Source organism: Dendropsophus ebraccatus, chromosome 9 (assembly GCF_027789765.1).
Source record: "Dendropsophus ebraccatus isolate aDenEbr1 chromosome 9, aDenEbr1.pat, whole genome shotgun sequence".
Classification (NCBI taxonomy): domain Eukaryota; kingdom Metazoa; phylum Chordata; class Amphibia; order Anura; family Hylidae; genus Dendropsophus; species Dendropsophus ebraccatus.
The window spans coordinates 68,893,816-68,917,383 of NC_091462.1; the positions used below are offsets into that span (position 1 = coordinate 68,893,816).

At 45.8% G+C, this 23,568-nt stretch overlaps 1 protein-coding gene across 3 annotated transcripts in view; it reads right to left on the bottom strand.

Annotated features, from left to right (window-relative positions):
• WIPI2 (WD repeat domain, phosphoinositide interacting 2) overlaps positions 1 to 23,568 on the bottom strand; it is a 150,675-nt gene that overhangs the window by 57,151 nt on the left and 69,956 nt on the right. For 2 of the 3 annotated variants that reach the window (XM_069983574.1, XM_069983575.1), the window contains exon 8: positions 7,930 to 8,037. The exons of the other annotated variant lie outside the window; for it this stretch is intronic. In XM_069983574.1, the coding sequence (XP_069839675.1) occupies positions 7,930 to 8,037 (108 nt within the window). The remainder of the gene's footprint in view (positions 1 to 7,929; positions 8,038 to 23,568) is intronic. 3 annotated transcript variants of the gene reach the window in all.

The following is a 23,568-nucleotide window of genomic DNA, read 5'->3' on the forward strand; positions in this document are numbered from 1 at the left end:
TGCCCATATGGCACATTATGCCCACATGTGGGGTATTTTCGTACTCAGGGGAAACTACCCTACACGTTTTGTGTTCATTTTCTTTTTTAACCCCTTCTGGAAATGGAAAAAAATCAAGGCTAGACCAACATTTAGTGTAATTTTTGTAAAAATTTTACTCTAAATCATTAATCTTGTCATGATTTTTTCATTTTCACAAGGGGTTAAAAGATAAAAAAAAAAAACATTTAATGTGTAGCGCAATTTCCCCTGAGTACGGAAATACCCCACATGTGTACATAAAGCGTCATTCGGGTGCAGGGTAAGCCTCCGAAGGGACGGAGCGCCATTTGGTTTTTGAAGGCTGGATTTGGATGGAATGGATTTCGAGGGGCCATGTTGCATTCAAAAGGCCCCTGTGTTGCCAAGACAGTTGAAACCCCCCACAAGTGACCCCATTATGGAAACTGCACCCCTCAGGGAATGTAACAAGGGGTGTAGTGAGCATATGGACCCCACTGGTGACGGGCACAAATGTGGAACAATGTGGCGTGAAAATGAAATATTACATTTTTTACACTATAATGTTGGTTTAGCCTTGAATTTATCATTTTCACAAGGGGTTAAAAGAGGAAAAAAAAACTAAATGTGTAGAGCAATTTACCCCGAGTCCGTAAATACCCCACATGTGGACATAAAGCGCCATGTGGGCGCAGGGCAAGCCTCCCAAGGGAAGGAGCGCCATTTGGATTTTGGAGGTTGGATTTGGCTAGAATGGATGATGAAAGCCATGTCGCATTTACAGAGCCCTCGTGCTGCCAAAACTCTGGAAACCCCCCACAAGTGACCCCATTCTGGAAACTGCACCCCTCAAGGAATCTAACAAGGGGTGCAGTGAGGATATGGACCCCTTGATGACGGGCACATTTGTGCCATGAAAGTGAAAAAATGAACTTTTTTACTTTTACGTCACATTGTTCCACATTTGTGCCCGTCACCAGTGGGGTCCATATGCTCACTGCCCCCCTTGTTAGATTCCTTGAGGGGTGTAGTTTCCAGAATGGGGTCACTTGTGGGGGGTTTCCAGTGTCTTGGCAGCACGAGGGCTCTGTAAATGCGACATGGCGCTTGAAATCCTTTTCAGTGAAATTCAGCTTCCAAAAGCCAATTGGCGCTTCTTCCCTTTGGAGGCTCGTCCTGCGCCCCCTTGGCACTTTATCGCCACATGTGGGGTATTTCCGTACTCGGGAGAAACTGCGCTACACATTTTGTGTCTTTTTTTGCCTCTTATCCCTTTAAGAAAATGAAAAATTGAAGGCTAGAACAACGTTTTAGTGTAAAAAATATATTTTTTTTTTTCACGCCATATTGTTCGGAAAATCTGTGAAGCACCTATGGGATCCAGATGCTCACCGCACCCCTTGTTACATTCCTTGAGGGGTGTAGTTTTCTAAATGGTGTCCCTTTAGGGGTGTTTTTTAGGTTTTGGCACCCCAGAGCCTCTGCCAACCTGAAGTGGTACAGTCAAAAATGACCAAATATAACGGAGGCGTTGAAAATCACTAGGCGCTCCTTGGTATCTGAGGCTTGTGGTTGCGTCAAATAGCGCAATAGGGTCACATATGGGGTATTTCTATAAACTGCAGAAACAGGACAATAATTATTGGGGTGCATTTCTCTGGTAATAGGTTTATAATTATGAAAAATATTGGATTACAATAAAATCTCTGCACAGAAAATTAAAATTTTCAAATTCCTTACACACTTAGCTTTTATTTCTGTGACTCCCCTAAAGGGTTAAAACACTTTCTGGATGTGCTTTTGCAGAGTGTGGGGGGTGCAGTTTCTGAAATGGGGTGCTTTGTGGGGCTTTCTAACATACAGGCCCCTCAAATACACTTTAAACCTGAACAGGTCCCTAAAAATATCTGATTTTGAAATTTGACTGAAAATTTGGAAATTTGCTGCTAATGTTTTAAGCTCCCTATTGTCTAAAAACAATGAAAGATAGTTTAATGAATGCCGCCAAAATAAAGTAGACATGTTGCTAATGCTATTAAATATATAATTTATGTGGTATAACCACTTTCTGTATACGCAAAAAAGTTTCAAAGTTGGAAAAATGCATTTTTTCACATTATTTGGGATTTTTTCATAAAGATTTGTTATGAGTATCGACTCCAATTTACCAGAAATGTAAAGTACAATATGTCACGAGAAAACAATCTCAGAATCAGCCGGATAGGTAAAAGCATCCCGAAGTTATTAATGACTAAAGTGACACAGGTCATATTCATAAAATTTGTCTCTGTCATTAAGGCCATTTCAGGCTCTGTCCTTAAGGGGTTAATGTCCCCCCCAAATCCATCGGGAGCCGCACAGCTAAAATGCTCCTTCATATCCTCACTGCTGCCAAATACCTCATCTCCCTAAACTGGAAGAGTACCTCCCCCCCTTCCTTGCTAGATTTGCTTACTCGGATCCGTAGTATGGAGTCGCTTACAGCAACCCTGAACAATACAGTTGAAAAATTCAATGCGGTCTGGGACCCTTGGGACATGTTCTGGGACAGGCGTCCGAGATAAACCCCCCCCCCCCTTCCCCCTTCTCCTTCCCCTACCTTTCTTTCTCCTCCTTCACTCTTTCTTCATCCCCCCCCCTCTTATTTCTCTTTGTTGCTCTCTCCTTTTTCTCTCTTCTTATTGCCAACAATAGAGGTGAGCTGTTGCTCCCGCGATGTAAGCTTATTCTTCCAGATCCGGGCTGTACATCGAATCTTTTTGTTCAGCTAAATTTACCTGGTATTGGGAAGACATCTCAGCGATAAGGCTGGGACTCGCCTTCTTTTTTACTGCGGCTGGCTCTTGCTCAAATACAGCCTGGCCCATATGCTAGTTACCTGAACTGTCTTCTTGTATTACTTTGGTGGTTTCACCCTTCTTATATAGCAATATGTTGTTTGATGTCATGCGCATTGTTGCTATTTTCCTTTCATGTACCTTTGTTTGGTTTTGTTTATATTGAAAACTTCTATAAAAGACAATTTATAAAAAAAAAAAAAAAAAATGTATGACATTTGGGGAAATAAATATATATCTTAATGATTGCTACGAAAAATCTGACTTTTTTTTGGTCTTAGACAATTTTTTTTACTCCCCCTAACTTCTCAAAGGGGTACTCCAGAGAAAAACTTTTTCTTTCAAATCAACTGATGTCAGAAAGTTAGATAGATTTTTAATTTACTTCTATTTGAAAACCCCAGTCTTCCAGTACTTATCAGCTGCTGTAGGTCCTGCAGGTGCTGTTTTCTTTTCAGTCTGCAACAGTACTCTCTGCTGCCACTGCTTTCCATGTCAGGAACTGTGTAGAACAGAAGCAAATCCCCATAGAAAACCTCTCCTGTTATGGACAGAGGTGACAGGCTCCCGACCCCCCGTTAGATCCCCCTATACTCACGTGATCCCGCCGAGACCCGCTTCCTGAGACGGTCGGGTCACAGAGATATCAGCGCCCAAAGCCCGGCGCGCGTGCTGACAGGAGAGTCCGATGCCCATAAAGAATGACGGAGCATCAGACTCCCCATTCATTCTCTATGGGCATCTGACTCTGCTGTCAGCGCGTGCGCCGGGCTTCGGGCGCTGATATCTCCGTGACCCGACCGGCACAGGAAGCGGGACCCGGCGGGATCACGTGAGTATAGGGGGCTCTAAGGGGTGTTCGAGAGCCTGTCACCCCGCAGGGGGGGGGGAGGGGGTGACAGGTCTCCTTTAATTCTTAGAATCTCACTACTGCCTCCCTCAGTAAGACTCAATAATAACTCAAATGAGAACCCTCCTTGTTATTCTCCTTTAGGAAGGGGACCAATAAGAAGAAAAACAAAGACGACAACACGTTAAGAAACCATCCACTGGTAAACCTACAAAAGGAGAGAGGGATGTGTACTAGAGCTCAGGCTAATCAGGTCCATGTCAGCTTACACATAGGGGGACATTTATTAAATCCGGGCTTAAAAATGTCCCTGCTGCGCAGACAGTACAGAGATTTATGTAGAGGCACACTGCCTCTACATAAATCCTGTGCGCAAGGAGGAAGCCTACCCTCCACACCCCATCCCCGCCCCCCTGGCAAAGCTGGCGTAAAATGGCTCAATGCGAAAATTTATTCGCAAAACGGCCATAACCTTTTCACATTGATAAAATGTCCCCCAAAGTGTTAACGGGATCATCTCACCATGAAAATGCTAAGCTATCGGCATCATGTTATAGAGGAGGAGGAGCTGAGCAGATTGAATATTTAGCTTTATGTGAAAAGATTTAGTATAACTTGTAATTTTTTGATTGAAATCTTTGATCTTTCCAAGGAGTCCAGCTCAATGAGTGACACTGGACTCCTTAAAATGGACTCCTTAAAATGCAATGATCAGGTATTTTAATCAACAAGTTATAAAAAGATATATATCAATCTGCTCAGGTCTTCCTGCTCTTTAACGTGATAGATTAGATGGCATTGGCTTGGTGACAGGTTCCCTTTAAGTAGTAAAAGGGGATTCCTGTGTTTGTTTTTTTATATAGACATTTTTGCTCAGGTTGTAAAAAAAAAACAAAAAAAAAAAAAAAACAGCAGCAAAACTTATGGCGCGTTTACACAGATTTATCTGGCATATCTTTGAAGCCAAAGCCAGGAACAGACTATAAACAGGGAACAGGTAATAAAGGCAAGACTGGGATCTCTCCTCTTTTCAAATCCATTCCTGGCTTTGGCTTCAAAAATCTGTCAGATAAATCTGTGTAAAAGCACCATTATACTTACAGTCCCATCTAGTGCTCTTCTCACATTGCCCAGTTCAGAAGAATTTAATTTCACCATTTCAAGTATAAATGAAGGTAGGAGCCACAATTAAAGAAGAAACCCGGTCAAAACATATATTTAAGTATGTTACTGCCCAACAAAAAATATACAAATTCTCAATATACACTAAATATGAGAAATGCACATATAGGGCCACATGTATCATCCGGCGACTGGCTGATTTTCGGCGGAAAGTGCCGATTTGCGTCTTTTTTTAAGCAAAAATGGCGGATTTGCGAATAAAATATTCGCAAATCGGCACTTTCCGCCGAGTACGCCAGGGGGCGGAAAGGGGGCGGAAAAGGGGCGGAGAGTGGGCGGAACGGAGGGCGCGGACTCAGAGTCCGCGCGATTTATCATCCGTTCCGCCAAAATGTACGCCGAAAACCTACTCCAGTCCTCAGCTGGCGTAGGTTTTCGGCGGTGCGCAACGTCGCGCACGGGATTTATGTAGAGGCAGTCCGCCTCTACATAAATCTCCGTAGCGCCGGAGCTGCGGGGGCATTTTTACGTCCGGCGTAAAAAACGCCGGACTTAATAAATGCCTCCCTTAGTGTGGGTGTGGGTGCTTGAAGCAGAGTAACCTCTGTAAAGAGCGTCCTTTACTTCTACCCGAAGCAGGGTCGCTTTGCACTTGGGGAGTGTGCTCTTCCTCCCCCGACACAGCCTGCTCTCTCCCCAAGTGCAGAGTGCCACAGATGGTCCGGATGGTAGGTCGGCTGCACGGGCTGACGGGTCTGACGGAGAAAAGGAGACCTGGTGAAAGAAGCTCCCCCAGCAGCCTATCCACGTCTTTTGACTGCCCACAAAATACAGATAATGCCAGCCCAGGTGCAGGGACGGAAGACAGACCAGCAGGATGATGATGATGATGATTTACACGTCACATCATCCTGGCGGTCTCTCTGCTCCCATAGAAGATATGGTGGATCCACTAAATTGCTCACTCCTCGCTTTTGATAAATTACGGGAGCATTTTATGTATGCTTTGAGCAGTTGGTGAGGATGGGGTCCTCCACCACTGGTCTAATATCTGCGATTTACTCTATTATTAATTCTCCGATGGGAGACTACCCTATCCGACATTCATATATGATCAAATGGGAAGAGAATTTAGACAGGTGACACTCGTCAGAATGCTGGGGTATTGTCTGGGAGAGGGCGGCAAAGTCCCGGTACCACACTCCTGAGCTTCTTCATAAGTTAAACAGTGCTGTCTCTCCACTGTGCTAGAGATGTTTGGTGGTGGTGGGCTCACTCTTCCATATATTTTGGGAATGCACCCACATTACAAGGTTTTGGTCAGATGTGTGTGAATTGTCCTCCTCAATTCTGCAGAAGCCTAGACAGGTGAGCCTGCAGTTTGTCTTCTTAATTTATTTCCTAAAGATTTGGGTAAAAAAAAACCTCCCAAATTACTCTTGGTCAGCCTCACAGCTGCTAAATCTGATTGCTCTAAACTGGAAAAAACCATCTCCACCATCTCGGGAGAGCTTAATAACTAGAATTAAAGAGTTAAAATCCTTGTAGTGTCTTACGGCTTCTCTGAATAACAAATTGGATCTCTTTTATAGTATTTGGTCTTCTTGGGACGCTTATTATGTCATGGATAATATAGAAATATGGTTGTCCCCGCGGCTCCCTTATACCCACTGCCTTCCCATCCTCTCTTGTCCTTCTTGTATGTCTATCCTGTCTGTCTTGTCGGTGTTTTGTCTTAATGGTTAACAGAGCGATTATTTCCCTCTTTCTTGAGTTATATCTATGCTAGCTGGTTTGGTCTAATATATTTCTTTTTTCTGCATATATTCTTTACTCAAAAGTTTGAAATTCTGATATGTTACATGTGTTTCTGCATCTGACCATGTTGGGTTATAATAACATTTTTGATGGTACATTTATTGCTCTATATTCTTCTTTTTGTAATGTACTTTGCTCTGTCATTTGCATTACTGTTCTTCATTTGTATGGTGTCTTAAAAAAAATTAATAAAAACAGTTAAAAAAAAAAAAAAGCCTTCAAGCTGTAGTAAATGAAGGAATAAAGCACTATATGTGCATTTATCATAATTTGTGTATATTGAGAATTAGTATAATTTTTGTTGGGCAACAACATACTTAGGGTGCCTTCACACGTACCGTATCGCTGTGTATTTATCGCTGTGAGTTTCTCGCACATAAATCCACAGTGATACTGATTGCTATCAAGTCAATGTATGTGTATTCTCACTGCGTGTTTGGTGCGATTTATACATGCGAGTTTTGATTTTCATATGATTTTCACATGCGAGTTCAACAACACACAAAAAACACAGCTACTTTCATGCGAGTTTTGAGCAAAAAATAAGCAGCGATACAGTACGTGTGAAGGCACCCTTAAATATATTTTGGCCGGACTTCTCCTTTAATTTGGTGTCTGGCAGCAAAAAATAATGGATCATAATGGCTTTATATCTAAAGACTGATTGCAATAATCTATAAATGCACAAAACTGGATTTATACTAGTTTGAGTTTGTTTAAAACATCAGTAAGAAGGATTGTAACCGATACACATAGGGTACTATTACACCAATTATCGGCTGTACTTGGCCGATTATCGTTTAGTGTAATAGGTCATGCTAAAAGGCAAGGATAAGCCAACATGTACAATGTCAGTGGATCATTATCTTAACACCTTGACGACCCAGGACGTACCTGTATATCCTGCGGTGGGTAGGGGAGTTCAGACGCAGGGTTGTGCTGTGACCCCGCTCTGAACCACACAGTTCCCAGCTGCTATCAGCAGCCAGGGATCGCGACTATTAGTGGGCTGGTCGCCGTGTCCGGCTAAATAGCCATTTAAATAAGTGCTATAATTAACACATAAGAGGAGCGGTGGCAGCAGATAGCCACTCACTTCAATGGGCCACCCGGACAAGCCTCTCCTGCAGTTCCCTTAAGGCCCCACCGCTCGATGTCTGTGCATTTATTAGCACAAACAACAAGCGGGGGGAGGAGGAGCAAGCTTGCTCCTTAATATCGGGTAAAAGTTATTCTATGTCAATTTAGTAGTGAATTAAAATGTTATACTCCAACAAAAAAACAACACAGACATGTACATACTTTTCCTTGACTGTCTCCAACTTGAAAATGTGCACAGTCTCTGTATTACTTGAAGCAGAAAGAAATGTGCCGTCCATGCTAAATGCCAGTGAAAATATTGTCACACACCTAAAACCAAGAAAAACCACCATTGAATATTAAATTGACATAACTTCAAAGGGGAAAAAAACAAAAAACAAAACACAGTCTAAGCAGCACCAGATCCAAAAAAAAAAAAAAAAGCATAGGAGACCGCCAGCCACAGAAATCTTCACCTATAATCACACCAGTACAATGTTTCGGCTATGGAAACAGCCTTTCTCAAGCAGTGATACAATACACTCACAAATGCTCAGTATAAATACATGTGTACATAATTGAACATAATCAAATCAAGTTATTCACAAATGTAAACAGTGCAGAAAAGTCTTTAAAAATAATAAATCACAAAATTAATCATGCAAAATATGAATATACCTAAAAATGCATCAACAGCACCATATGTGCCCCAAGTACAGTGTATAAGTAGGACATGTCCCTAGCATTAATGGGGCATGAGGAATTTGTCCACATTACGCAGGAGTAACAAATTACAAACAAAAGATAAACAAAAACCCACCAGGTAATACATACATAGTGCCTTAGCTGAAGAATCCACATGGAGAGTGAAGTGCCCAAAGGCGCCAGCGTCGCCCGTCGATGACGTCAAACGCTGTGCGAGCTCCGGAGCAGCCGCCAATCTAGTCACATGACTGGGACCTGTGTCAAGTGACGGCGGCACTCCAGAGTGCACACACCGTGCAGCCCGCAGCCAACAGCGGCACAGGCTCAACCAGAGCTAAAAACCATTTAGGAAAATAGCAAAACTGCCCTCACACCATGTAAAGTCCAAAAATGTATAGTTAAACATATTGGGGACTATAAGAGGAATGAAAAACTCAATTGTATTCATAAAGGAAACTAGTTTAAGTATAGGATAAATAAATGTGAAAAAGTAATACTTCAAATCAAATCCTAGAGGGAACATATAGTGACAAGCCCAACCTTGTGAAATGGTTGTAGAATATAATATCATATATATCAAATAAAGGTCATAGTACGAAGGAGGCAAATTCTGGCCTGTTGTGTGCCTGTATTGTGCACCTATTCAGTTAGTATGAAATGACTCTGGGGTGTGAGTTGGGAAGCCCACTCTGAGTATATAGACGTACCACAGCCCCCAAACGGCACCATGAACATCAATGTCCAAGGTACCCACCTTAGAGAACCCCGCAAAGTGCATGTGCCCTGGGCTAGTAATATGGCTGTGTGACATAAATTCAGGCATCTTCATGTAAGTACTGTGTTTGTGTGTGTATTGGCCTAAGAAGCAGAGAACAAAGGCATGGGCTTTAAAAGAGAAAGCAATTTTTGAGGCAGAATTAGGACAAAATAAATAAATAAACAGCTCTCACATTTTCAAGGCAGCTTTCCCTTAAAGGAGAAGTCCGGCCAAAATTAATTTTTGATATGTTGTTACTTATGAAAAGTTATACAAATTTCTAATGTACATTAATTATGGGAAATGCACATATAGAGCTATTTCCCTTAATTTAGTAGATCAGGAAGTGTTAGAAATATCTCTGAAGTGACGTCACGACCCAGGGTGTAATTCCTATGGAGTGTCCAGCAGGGGGCGCTCTCTATATAGAAGTCTATGGGACTTTATTGTTTCTATGGGTTTCTATGTAATGTAATGTAATGTAATGTAGTGTACAGTGCTTTATTGAATGAATACATCTATGGAATACTTTGGGGAGCAAGTGTCCTTGCTCCCCAAAGTATTGCATAAATGTATTCATTCAATACATTCAATACACAGTAAGCCCGCCGATCCGCCGCATTTCCGCCGAATTTCCGCCGCATTCCCGCCGATCCGCCACACGCTGATCCGCCGCATTCCCGCCGATCCGGACCATATACATTGAACTACAGCTCCCATCATCTGCTTCTAGTATGAACAGGTGATGGGAGCTGTAGTTGGGTAAGGGATATGACATGCCGCCGGGCGCAGGGGGGAGCCGCTCAGTACACAGGAGCGCTCCCCCCTCCTCCTCCTCCTTCCGTGATAACTTCCGCCTATACCAATGCTGACTCCCTGCCTGGCCGCCGCTCTCCGCTCTCATATACCGGCTCCCGGCATCAGCGCGGACACCAGGATGCATCGGGAGCCGGTATGTATGGGGGGGAGAGCGGAGAGCGGCGGCCAGGCAGGGAGTCAGCATTGGTATAGGCGGAAGTTATCACGGAAGGAGGAGGAGGAGGGGGGAGCGCTCCTGTGTACTGAGCGGCTCCCCCCTGCGCCCGGCGGCATGTCATATCCCTTACCCAACTACAGCTCCCATCACCTGTTCATACTAGAAGCAGATGATGGGAGCTGTAGTTCAATGTATATGGTCCGGATCGGCGGGAATGCGGCGGATCAGCGTGTGGCGGATCGGCGGGAATGCGGCGGAAATTCGGCGGATCGGCGGGCTTACTGTGTATTGAATGTATTGAATGAATACATTTATGCAATACTTTGGGGAGCAAGGACACTTGCTCCCCAAAGTATTCAATAGATGTATTCATTCAATAAAGCACTGTACACTACATTACATTACATTACATAGAAACCCATAGAAACAATAAAGTCCCATAGACTTCTATATAGAGAGCGCCCCCTGCTGGACACTCCATAGGAATTACACCCTGGGTCGTGACGTCACTTCTTCAGAGATATTTCTAACACTTCCTGATCTACTAAATTAAGGGAAATAGCTCTATATGTGCATTTCCCATAATTAATGTACATTAGAAATTTGTATAACTTTTCATAAGTAACAACATATCAAAAATTAATTTTGGCCGGACTTCTCCTTTAAAGTCAGCATCTCATTTCAACTACGAGCTATAAAATATGACTGGGAATGTAAGCAAAACTGAAGATCTCTGTAGACAGAAGTCCCAGAAAAGCATGAATGGCTTATTAGTCTCCACAAATTGTCTTTAGGGTGCCTTCACACATAGCCTATCCGCAGCGAATTTCTCGCTACAAATTTGCAGCGAGAAATTCGCTGCGGATACTTGCCCATGTATTTGAATGAACAAAACACAGCAATCATTGAATTTAAGGAGATCAGAAAAAAAATTCCGAAGTAGTACTTGATCATGAGTCTCCATTGATGCCCCGAAAAATTTAAATATGCAGAACAAGAGTCCGTGGAGCCTTGGTTGCGAGTGTCAAAACATGGGAATAGACAGACATCTGTAGCCTGTTGCCACGGGGTGCCTCCCAGATGGGGAGAGCACCACATCACCCTGATTGGTAGCCCCTTAAGTCCCACTCAGCTGCGAATACCGGAACACAAATAGGAAAACAAAAGGGTGGCCCCTTCTGCGTCAAAGTTCAACTCAAGGTGCAAGCATTGCGACATGACAAGGGCATGCCAAGGCGTGAACCCATCCACAGACCCTCACACTTGCCACTCGTCAACCAGCTAGAATCCTGCTCCACACTGACGAGGGCCAAATGCCCAGAGACAGCTGTCTGTGGATGGATGCCTGCCTTGGCAAGCCCTTGTCATGTCGCAATGCTTGCACCTTGAGTTGGACTTTGACACAGAAGGGGCTACCCTGTTGTTTCCCTATTTGTGTTCCGGTATTGTCAGCAGAGTGGGACTTTAGGGGCTACCTATCAGGGTGGGGTGGTGCTCTCCCCATCGTGGAGGCAACCCGTAGGAACAGGCTAGGGATCTCTGGCTATTCCCATGTTCTGCGACTCGCAACCGAGGCTCCAAGGACTCTTATTTTGCATGTATTTGAATGGGCTGACATCCAGCTGCGAGTATGTGAAACTCAGTGCCGTAAACCCCCACAGCCCCGAAGCATACATCACCTGCTCCAGGCTCCTGATTGCTACGGGGCCTCCCAGAATCTCCCGGCGGTCAGCCAATCAGTGCATTGCCCCGCCATAGCGGGCTGACCGCCGGGAGATGTGGGGAGGCCCCGAAGCAAGAAGGAGCCTGGAGCAGGTGATGCCCCTGGCCCGGAGCATACATTACCTGCTCGGTGCTGCGGCTGTGTGTGAGGCTCCCGAAGGTTCCCATCAGCCAATCAGTGCCACTGTGCACCGATTGGCTGATGGGGATCGAGGGGATTCGGGAGCCTCACACACAGCCGCAGCGCAGAGCAGGTAATGTATGCACCGGGCCGGGGGGTGCTTAGAGGGGCCGGGTTACATATCCGCAGCAGAATGAAAATTCCGCTATGGATAAGTAACCCCATAAAACTTCACACTACCAGGATTCGCACTGGATTTCGCTGCAAGCTCGCAGCATGAAATCCGCTGTGATTCCATTACGTGTGAAAGTACCCTTATGCTCTCAAGGAGAAATTTAATGCCTTTGTGATAGAACTCTTACCAGAAGGGTCGCTCTGTACTGAAAAGTATCAATAAACCAAGCTGTCTATATTCATTCCTTCTGTAGAATTCTCTAGCACAGCATATATACCCAGTCATGTTTTAAGACTCGTAGTTAAGAATCAGACACTAACTTTAAAGTGTCATTGTCGTTATACCTTTCAAAATCTAAATAAACAGTAGATGTGATATTAAGCAAGTTTGTAATTTACATTAACCCCTTCAGGACTAAAGACGTAACTATACGTCCTTTTTTTGTGGTGAGTTACAGCTCAAGGCTGCGCCCGTGGCATCCCGCGGCGGGTCCTGGCTATCAGTGATAGGCGGGCACCCTCATTGACCTGCGCTGAGAATGGATTGCGGCAGTTAACCCTAAAGGTGCTGCGATCAGGACGATCGCAGCATCTATAGTGTGGAATAGTGGGAGAATCTTCCCTGTATTCCCATCGGGCATGTGCAAAAATGATCGCACAGACCCGATGGTTGCTATGGCACCAGGAGGCTTCCCTGAAGCCTCCTGTGTCATAACTACGGTGGCTGATGAGGCCACGTCATCAGCTGCTCAGCCGCGATCGGCTGAGCATAACTATGCTCAGCCAATCGCGGCTGAGCACAGTTGTGACGCTGGGGAGGGGGGGGGGGCAGCGGCAGGGATTCGGCTGGCTGGCCGTCCGAAGAGGACATTTGGCACAAGATGGTTGACGGCCTCGACACGGATCAGGTAATGTATTATGCACCGCACACTTCCAGGTACATGGGCGGGGGTGGTTGGACACAGGGAAGGAGGCGATTCACAGACATAACATACATTAGAAAGTAGTATAACTTTGTAATGTGTGTTATTCTGTGAATAATTTTTTAGCGCCGCACTACCCCTTTAAAAAATGTAAAAACATAAAATAAAAATAATGTTTTTAAAAAATGTGCCAAATCTCCTTTCCCCAATAAGTCGCAAAACACCCCCTTCCAATTTTATAAACAAACACCTCAAAATAATAAAGTTAAATTAACATAATATATACCTTAGCATGCGTAATCGTTGATCTATTTCAATAAAACAATATTGTTCCTGCACAGTGAACGGCGTAAACAAGGAGCGGCAAAAAAACACCCCGTCAGGATTGCCGAGTTTTATTACATTTTATATATAAAAATTTGTATAAAAAAAGTGATCAATATGGAATTGAAAATGGATGCTCCATAGGACCCCAGTAGGTGAAAAAATAAGTGTTATAAGAGTCACAATAGGGCCATTTTAATCAAACCTATTTGCACAAAAAAAAGTTTTACTGTTAACCCCTTGCCTCTAAAGCCTGTTTTGGCCTTAATGACCAGGCTCATTTTTCAAAATCTGACCTGTCTCACTTTATGCGCTTATAGCTCAGTGATGCTTTAACGTATGCTAGCGATTCTGAGATCGTTTTTTCGTCACATATGACACTTTATATTAGTAGCAAAATTTGGTCACTACTTTGTGTATTTTTTGTGAAAAACATCAAAATATCAAGAAAAATTTGAAAATTTTGCATTTTATGAACTTCTGAAATTCTCTGCTTCTAAAAAAGGAAGTCATAGCACATAAATTAGTTACTAAATCACATTACCAATACGTCCTCTTTATTCTGGCATAATTTGGGAAACATATTTTACTTTTTTAGGGTGTTACGGGGCTTAGAAATTTATGAGCAAATTATCACATTTTGTGAAAATTTCCAAAACTGATTTTTTTTTTAGGGACCAGTTCTTTTTTTAAATGGATTTAGAAGGCTTGTATACTGGAAACCCCCATAAGTGACCCCATTTTGGAAACTAGACACCTTAAAGAATTAATCTAGGGGTATAATGAGCATTTTAACCCTACAGGGGCTGGAGAAAAGTATTCACAATTAGGCTGTAAAAAAATCAAAAATGTAAATTTTCAAATAATATATACGTTTAGATTAAAGTTTCTCATTTTCAAAAGGAACATGAGAAAAAAAGCATGCCAAAATTTGTAACGCAGGTTCTCCTGAATACAACGGTACCCCAGATGTGGGCGTAAACCACTGTATGGGCACACAGCCGGGCTCAGAAGTAAAGGAGCGCCAATTAGCTTTTTTAATGCAGATTTTGCTGAAGAAGTTTCTGAGCACCAGGTGCATTTGCAGAGCCCCTGTAGTGTCCGCAGAATAGAATCCCCCCAAAAGTCACCCCATTTTCGAAAGTACACCCATCAAAGAAATCATCTTTGGGTAGGATGAGCATTTTGACCCAACATGCATTAGAGGAAAGTATTCAAAATTAGACAGTAAAAATGAAAAACACTAATTTTTCCAATAATATGTTTGTTTAGTTTGAAATTTCAATTTCACGAGGAACAAGAGAAAAAAAGTACCCCAAAATTTGTAAAGAAGGTTCTCCTGAATACAACGGTACCCCATATGTGGGCATAAACCACTGTATGGGCACATAGCCGGGCTCAGAAGAAAAGGAGCGCCAATTACCTTTTTCAATGCAGATTTTGCTGAAGAAGTTTCTGAGTGCCAGGTGCGTTTGCAGCGCCCCTGTAGTGTCCGCAGAAGAGAAACCCCCCCAAAAGTCACCCCATTTTGGAAAGTACACCCCTCAAAGAATTCATCTTGGGGTGTGGTGACCATTTTGACCCCACAGGTATTAGAGGAAAGTATTTAAAATTAGACAGTAAAAATGAAAAACTTGAATTTTTCCTATAATATGTTCGTTTAGTTTGAAATTTCTCAATTTCACAAGGAACAAGAGAGAATCTGCACCCCAAAATTTGTAACGCAGGTTCTCCTGAGTACAACGGTACCCCATATGTGGGCATAAACCACTGTATGGGCACACAGGAGGGCTCAGAAGGAAGGGAGCGCCAATTAGCATTTTCAGTTCAGATTTTGCTGAAGTAGTTTCTGAGAGCCAGGTGCGTTTGCAGTGCCCCTGTAGTGTCCGCAGAAGAGAACCCCCCAAAAGTCACCCCATTTTGGAAAGTACACCCCTCAAAGAATTCATCTTGGGGTGTGGTGACCATTTTGACCCCACAGGTATTAGAGGAAAGTATTCAAAATAAGACAGTAAAATTGAAAAACTAGAATTTTTCCAATAATATGTTCGTTTAGTTTGAAATTTCTCAATTTCACTAGGAACAGGGGAGAAGCTGCATGCCAGAATCTCTAACGCAGGTTCCCCTGAGTAGAACGGTACCCCATATGTGGGCATAAACCACTGTATGGGCACCCAGCCGGGCTCAGAAGGGAAGGAGCGCCAATTAGCATTTTCAGTGCAGATTTTTCCGAAGAAGTTTCTGAGTGCCAGGTGCGTTTGCAGCGCCCCTGTAGTGTCAGCAGAATAGAACCCCAGCAAAAGTCACCCCATTTAGGAAAGTACACCCCTGAAAGAATTAATCTTGTGGTGCAGTGAGCGGTTTGACCCCACAGGTATTAGAGGAAAGTATTCAAAATAAGACAGTAAAAATGAAAAACTCGAACTTTCCAATAATATGTTCCTTTAGTTAAAAATTTCTTAATTTCACGAGGAACAGGAGAGAAAACATACCCCAGAATCTGTAACGCAGCTTCTTCTGAGTAAAACGGTACCCCATATGTGGGCATAAACCACAGTATGGGCACACAGCCGGGCTCAGAAGAAAGGGAGCGCCAATTTGCTGGAGCAAAACCGCAGCTAGTAATAGTTATTAGAATAGCGCAGTTACTAAAATACAATAAAAAATGAGATTACAGGTAATGTGGGGTGGTTAGGGGCAACCTGGGGTGGTCACGGGCAACCTGGGGTGGTCACGGGCAACCTGGGGTGGTTACAGAGAATCTGGGGTGGTCACGGGCAACCTGGGGTGGTTACAGAGAATCTGGGGTGGTCACGGGCAACGTGGGGTGGTCACGGGCAACGTGGGGTGGTCACAGGCAACGTGGGGTGGTCACAGGCAACGTGGGGTGGTCACGGATAAACTGAAGTGCTTATATAATCTGGGATGGATACCTGTAATTTGGGGTCGTTACGGGCAATCTGGCGTGGTTATGGGCAACGTGCGGTGGTTACGGGCAATCGGGGCTGATTACGCACCATCTGGACGTGGTCAGGGGCAGCCTGCGGTGGTCAGGGGCAGCCTGCGGTGGTCAGGGGCAGCCTGCGGTGGTCAGGGGCAGCGTGCGGTGGTCAGGGGCAGCGTGCGGTGGTCAGGGGCAGCGTGCGGTGGTCAGGGGCAGCGTGCGGTGGTCAGGGGCAGCGTGCGGTGGTCAGGGGCAGCGTGCGGTGGTCAGGGGCAGCGTGCGGTGGTCAGGGGCAGCGTGCGGTGGTCAGGGGCAGCGTGCGGTGGTCAGGGGCAGCGTGCGGTGGTCAGGGGCAGCGTGCGGTGGTCAGGGGCAGCGTGCGGTGGTCAGGGGCAGCGTGCGGTGGTCAGGGGCAGCGTGCGGTGGTCAGGGGCAGCGTGCGGTGGTCAGGGGCAGCGTGCGGTGGTCAGGGGCAGCGTGCGGTGGTCAGGGGCAGCGTGCGGTGGTCAGGGGCAGCGTGCGGTGGTCAGGGGCAGCGTGCGGTGGTCAGGGGCAGCGTGCGGTGGTCAGGGGCAGCGTGCGGTGGTCAGGGGCAGCGTGCGGTGGTCAGGGGCAGCGTGCGGTGGTCAGGGGCAGCGTGCGGTGGTCAGGGGCAGCGTGCGGTGGTCAGGGGCAGCGTGCGGTGGTCAGGGGCAGCGTGCGGTGGTCAGGGGCAGCGTGCGGTAGTTACGGGCAATCTGGAGGGGGTCACTGTCAATTTGGGGTGGTTACGGTCAAGATGTTGTAGTTATGGGCAACGTGCGGTGGTTACATGTAATCTGGCGTGTTTACGGGCAACCTGCGGCGGTTACGGGCAAACTGGGGCGGATACGGGCAACCTGCGGTGGTTACGGGTAATCTGGGAGTAAACCGCAATTATTACTATAATAAAAAGTGTGTTTTATTTTTGTATGTTTTTCACTTTTTCACATTTACACTTTTTCACTTGTACTTTTTTCACTTTCATTTTCACTGTATTACTATGATTACTGTGATATTTTCTATCACAGTAATCATAGTTTAGTGACAGAGACCAAATTGTTCTCTGTCACTTTAAATTTTCAGAGCTAACTGCTTCTGATGCGCATGCGCACATCAGAAGCAGTCAGGACGTCGAGGAGGATGGAGCTCCAGGATCAGGTAACGTATGTGGGGAAGGGGGGGTGACTGGGGGACGGGGGTGACTGGGGGGGTGGGGGGTGACTTGGGGGGGGGCACGGTGACACTTTTTATCCCCTGTCACCAATGATTTATGGTGACAGGGGATAAAATGTGCCGGGCAGCACTGGGAACAGGCGATCAGCGGTATATAGTATATACCGCCGATCGCCTGTTCCGGGACCCCACATGGGGGTCCCCGATCACTGCCCCATGCTCTCCGCTACCTCCGGTGGCGGAGAGCATGGGGTTTTCATTCATTTTTTATTTCCATCGCTGCGAACAAACATCGTTTGTTCGCAACGATGGGGGCGGCCATCTTGGGTTTGATGGCCGCCCGGGGAGGGGGGGGTTAGAGATCGGCCACAAGGGGGCTGATCTGAGGTCTGATTAATACTTATTTCATCTCCCCTCACCGTGGATTCACGGTGGGGGGGATGAAATGCAGCGGCGGCGCCGGTACTGGCGGATCGCCGCTATAACGGTAATAGCGGCGATCCGCCAGTACCGGGGGGGACAAGGAACTGCCGGGGGAGGATCTGTAGTGGCGGCGAGAGGAGGCAACATGCCACAGCCCCCTCCCGCCGCTCGATCGCCTCCCAATGCGGAAATATCCCCATAGACGCTGCGGTCGCATTGACCGCGGCGTCTATGGGGTTAACTGCCCGAGGGGAGCGCGGCTCCTTTCCGGGCAGAGGCAGCGGGATGAGGCTATGTGACATAGCCTTCTCCCGCTGCCCGATCTTACCTAGGGACAGCGGGGGAAGGCAGGGAAGACATGACGTTTGGGAAACGTCATGTTGCGGGAACTACCTGCTTTACATGATGCTTCCCAAACGTCATTTTGCGGCAAGGAGTTAAAAAAAATAAATAAAAAATAGTAAAACATTATAAAACCAATGTAAACACGCATATCGCTGTATTCAGGCTGACCAATAAAATAAAAAAAAAACATGTCAGTTTTACAGTAAGGTGCATTACGTAAACATGGAACCTACCCCCCCCCCCCCCCCCCAAACATTGCTTTTTTATACTAAATTCAGGTTCTGTCATTCACGTTATGGTAGATTGAAATACACAAAGTACACCTGTTCCTGAAAAAAACAAGCCCTTACATGGCCCTGTAGATGGAAAACTAAAAGTTATAGCTTTTAGAAGGAGAGGAGGAAAAATCAAAAATGCAAAAATGAAAATTGGTCCTTTACCCTTGTTTCGTTTTTTCCTCCTTGTGCTTAAAAGGCCATAGCACTTGCATTTTTCCACCTAGAGACCCACAAGAGCCCTTTGACAGCTGCATCTAAATGCTTAATAAGCGAGCACGACAACTGCTAATTGCCACGGTCCCGGGCTACAGATAGCAGCCAGGATCGCGGCGGTTCAGAGAGTGGTCGCTGTGCGGCCCACCTCTGAACACCCATCGCGACGCCAGGGCTTACCTGTACGCCGTGCCGTTAAGGAGTTAACAAGGCTGTGGAGTCGGAACTAGTTTTGGCTGGAGTTGGAAAAAATTTATCAACTCCAGCTTTAACCCCTTAAGGCTGCGTTCACACTACGTATATTTCAGTCAGTATATGTATATTTCAGTCAGTATTGCAACCAAAACCAGGAGTGGATTAAAAACACAGAAAGGCTCTATTCACACAATGTTGAAATTGAATGGATGGCCGCCATTTAATGGCAAATATTTGCTGTTATTTTAGAACAAAGGCTGTTGTATTGAAATAATGGCAGTTATTTACTGTTATATGGCGGCCATCCACTCAATTTCAACCTTGTGTGAACAGATCCTTTTTGTGTTTTTAATCCACTCCTGGTTTTGGTTGCAATACTGACTGAAATATACTGACTGAAATATACGTAGTGTGAACGCAGCCTAAAGGGGTAGTGCGGCGCTCAGAAATTATTCACACAATAACACACATTACAAAGTTATACAACTTTGTAATGTATGTTATGTCTGTGAATGGCCCCGTTCCCCGTGTCCCACCACCCCAACCAGTGTACCCGGAAGTGTTGGTGCATTATACATTACCTGATCTGTGTCAAGGGCCGTCTGCCATTTTGTGCCAAACGTCATCTTCGGACGGACGGCCGAGTCGCTGCCGCCCGTCCCCCCTCCGCCGCGTCACAACTGTGCTCAGCCGCGATTGGCTGAGCACAGTTATGCTCAGCCAATCGCGGCTGATGACGCGGCCGCGTCATCAGCTGCTCAGCCGCGATTGGCTGAGCACAGTTATGCTCAGCCAGTCGCGGCTGAGCATCGGATGACGCTGCAGAGGGCGGCCGGCATTCGGGACAGTCGGAGCTATTCGCCGGCCGCCCAAAGAAGACGTCAGTCGCTGAAGATCGGAGACGGGTGTCAGTACGTGACAGGTGTGTGAGTATAGCGCACCACACTTCCGGGTACACGGTGGGGGTGGTGGGACACAGAGAAGGGGGCCATTCAAAGACATAACATACATTACAAAGTTGTATAACTTTGTAATGTGTGTTAGTCTGTGAATAATTCTTTACCGCCGCACTACCCCTTTAACCCCTTCGTGCTGCAGCTAGTTTTGGCCTTAATGACCAGGCTAATATTTCAAAATCTGACCTGTCTCACTTTATGCTCTTATAGCTCAGTGATGCTTTAACGTATGCTAGCGATTCTGAGATTGTTTTTTCGTGACATATGGCACTTTATGTTAGTGGCAAAATTTGGTCACTATTTTGTGTGTTTTTTGTGAAAAACATCAAAATATCATGAAAAATTGAAAAAATTTGCATTTTATGAACTTTTAAATTCTCTGCTTCTAAAAAAAGAAAGTCATAGCACATAAATTAGTTACTAAGTCACATTACCAATATGTCTTCTTTATTCTGGCATAATTTGGTAAACATATTTTACTTTTTTAGGGTGTTATGGGGCTTAGAAATGTATCAGCAAATTATCACATTTTCGTGAAACTGATTTTTTTAGGGACCAGTTCTTTTTTTAAATGGATTTAGAAGTCTGGTATCCTGAAAACCCCCATAAGTGACCCCATTTTGGAAACTACACACCTTAAAGAATTAATCTAGGGGTATAATGAGCATTTTAACCCTACAGGGGCTGGAGGAAAGTATTCACAATTAGGCAGTAAAAGAATTGACATTTTTAATTTTCCAATAATATATACATTTAGATTAAAGTTTCTCATTTTCAAAAGGAATATGAGACAAAAAGCACCCCAAAATTTGTAATGCAGGTTCTCTTGAGTACAACGGTACCCCATATGTGGGCGTAAACCACTGTATGGGCACACAGCGGGGCTCAGAAGGGAGGGAGCGCCAATTAGCTTTTCCAATGCAAATTTTGCTGAAGAAGTTTCTGAGCGCCAGGTGCGTTTGCAGAGCCTCTGTAGTGTCAGCAGAGAGAAAACCCCACATAAGTCACCCCATTTTGGAAAGTGCACCCCTCAAAGAATTCATCTTGGTGTGTGGTGACCATTTTGACCCCACAGGTATTACAGGAAAGTATTCAAAAGAAGACAGTAAAAATGAAAAACTCAAATTCTTCCAATAATATGTTCGTTTAGTTTGAAATTTCTCAATTTCACGAGGAACAAGAGGAAAAAAGTACCCCAAAATTTGTAACGCAGGTTCTCCTGAGTACAATGGTACCCCATATGTGGGCATAAACCACTGCATGGGCACACAGCGGGGCTCAGAAGGGAAGGAGCACCAATTAGCTTTTTCAATGCAGATTTTGCTGCAGAAGTTTCCGAGCGCCAGGTGCGTTTGCAGAGCCCCTGTAGTGTCAGCAGAGAGAAAACCCCCCATAAGTCAGCCCATTTTGGAAAGTGCACCCCTCAAAGTATTCATCTTGGTGTGTGGTGACCATTTGGACCCCACAGGTATTAGAGGAAAGTATTCAAAAGTAGACAGTAAAAATGAAAAACTCAAATTTTTCCAATATTATGTTCTTTTAGTTTGAAATTTCTCAATTTCACGAGGAACAAGAGGAGAAAACGTACCCCAAAATCTGTAACGCAGGTTCTCCTGAGTAAAACGGAACCTCATATGTGGGCATAAACCACTGTATGGGCACACAGCAGGGCTCAGAAGGGAAGGAGCGCCAATTTACAGGAGCAAAACCGCAGCTAGTAATGGTTATTAGAATAGCGCAGTTAATAAAATAAAATAAAAAAAATTAGATTACAGGTAATGTGGGGTGGTTACGGGCAACCAGGGGTGGTTATGGGCAACCTGAGGTGGTTACAGGTAATCTGGGGTGGTTACGGACAACATGGGGTGGTCACGGGCAACCTGCTGTGGTTACAGGCAACGTGGGGTGGTTACAGGCAACGCGGGGTGGTTACGGGCAACGTGTGGTGGTCACGGGCAACCTGCTGTGGTTACGGCAACGTGGGGTGGTTACAGGCAACGTGGGCTGGTTACAGGCAACGTGGGCTGGTTACAGGCAACGTGGGCTGGTTATAGGCAACGTGGGCTGGTAACGGGCAACGTGGGCTGGTTACGGGCAACGTGGGCTGGTTACGGGCAACCTGCTGTGCTTACAGACAATCTGGGATGGTTACGGGAAACGTGGGGTGGTTACGGGCAACCTGCAGTGCTTACAGACAATCTGGGGTGGATACGGGCAACGTGGGGTGGTTACGGGCAACCTGCAATGCTTACAGACAATCTGGGGTGGTTACAGGCAACGTGGGCTGGTTACGGGCAACCTGCAGTGCTTACAGACAATCTGAGGTGGATACGGGCAACGTGGGGTGGTTACGCGCAACCTGCAGTGCTTACTGACAATCTGGGGTGGTTACGGGCAACGTGGGGTGGTTACGGGCAACGTGGGGTGGTTACGGGCAATGTGGGGTGGTTACGGATAAACTGAAGTTCTTATAGGCAATCTGGGGTGGGTACCTGTAATCTGACATGGGCACCGCAATCTGGAGGGGGTCATTGGCAATTTGGGGTGGTCAGAGGCGACGTGCGGTGGTCAGAGGCGACGTGCGGTGGTCAGAGGCGACGTGCGGTGGTCAGAGGCGACGTGCGGTGGTCAGAGGCGACGTGCGGTGGTCAGAGGCGACGTGGCGTGGTCAGAGGCATCGTGGCGTGGTCAGAGGCATCGTGGCGTGGGCAGAGGCATCGTGGCGTGGGCAGAGGCATCGTGGCGTGGGCAGAGGCAACGCGCGGTGGTTACGTGCAATCTGGGGGGGTTACATGTAATCTGGCATGATTACGGGGAACCTGGGGGGTTATGTGCAACCTGGAAGGGTTACAGACAATCTGGGATTGTTACTGATAAACTGAAGTGCTTATAGGTAATCTGGGGTGGGTGCATGTAATTTGGGGTGGTTACGGGCAATCTGGAGGGGGTCACTGGCAATTTGCGGTGGTTACGGGCAACTTGCGGTGGTTACGGGCAACGTGCGGTGGTTACGGGCAACGTGCGGTGGTTACGGGCAACGTGCGGTGGTTACGGGCAACGTGCGGTGGTTACGGGCAACGTGCGGTGGTTACGGGCAACGTGCGGTGGTTACGGGTAATCTGGGGAGGGGTTAGGGGTAATTTGGGAGTAAACTGCAATTATTACTATAATAAAAAGTGTGTGTTTTATTTTTTTTGTATGTTTGTCACTTTTTGTACTTTATACATTCATTTTCACTGTATTACTATGTTTACTGTGATATTTTCTATCACAGTAATCATAGTTCAGTGACAGAGACCAAATTAGTCTCTGTCACTTTAAATTTTCAGAGCTTGGCTGGTTGTGGAGCGCATGCGCACTTCATAACCAGCCAGGACGTCGAGGAGGAAGGAGCTCCGTGGGTTCCGGTGAGTATATGGGGAAGGGGGGGTGACTGGGGGACGGGGGTGACTTGGGGGGTGGGGGGGACATCACTTTTTATCCCCTGTCACCTATCATTTATGGTGACAGGGGATAAAAAGTGCCGGGAGCACATGGTACAAGCGATCAGCGGTATATAGTATATACCGCTGATCGCTTGTACCGGGACCCCACAGGGGGGGTCCCCGATG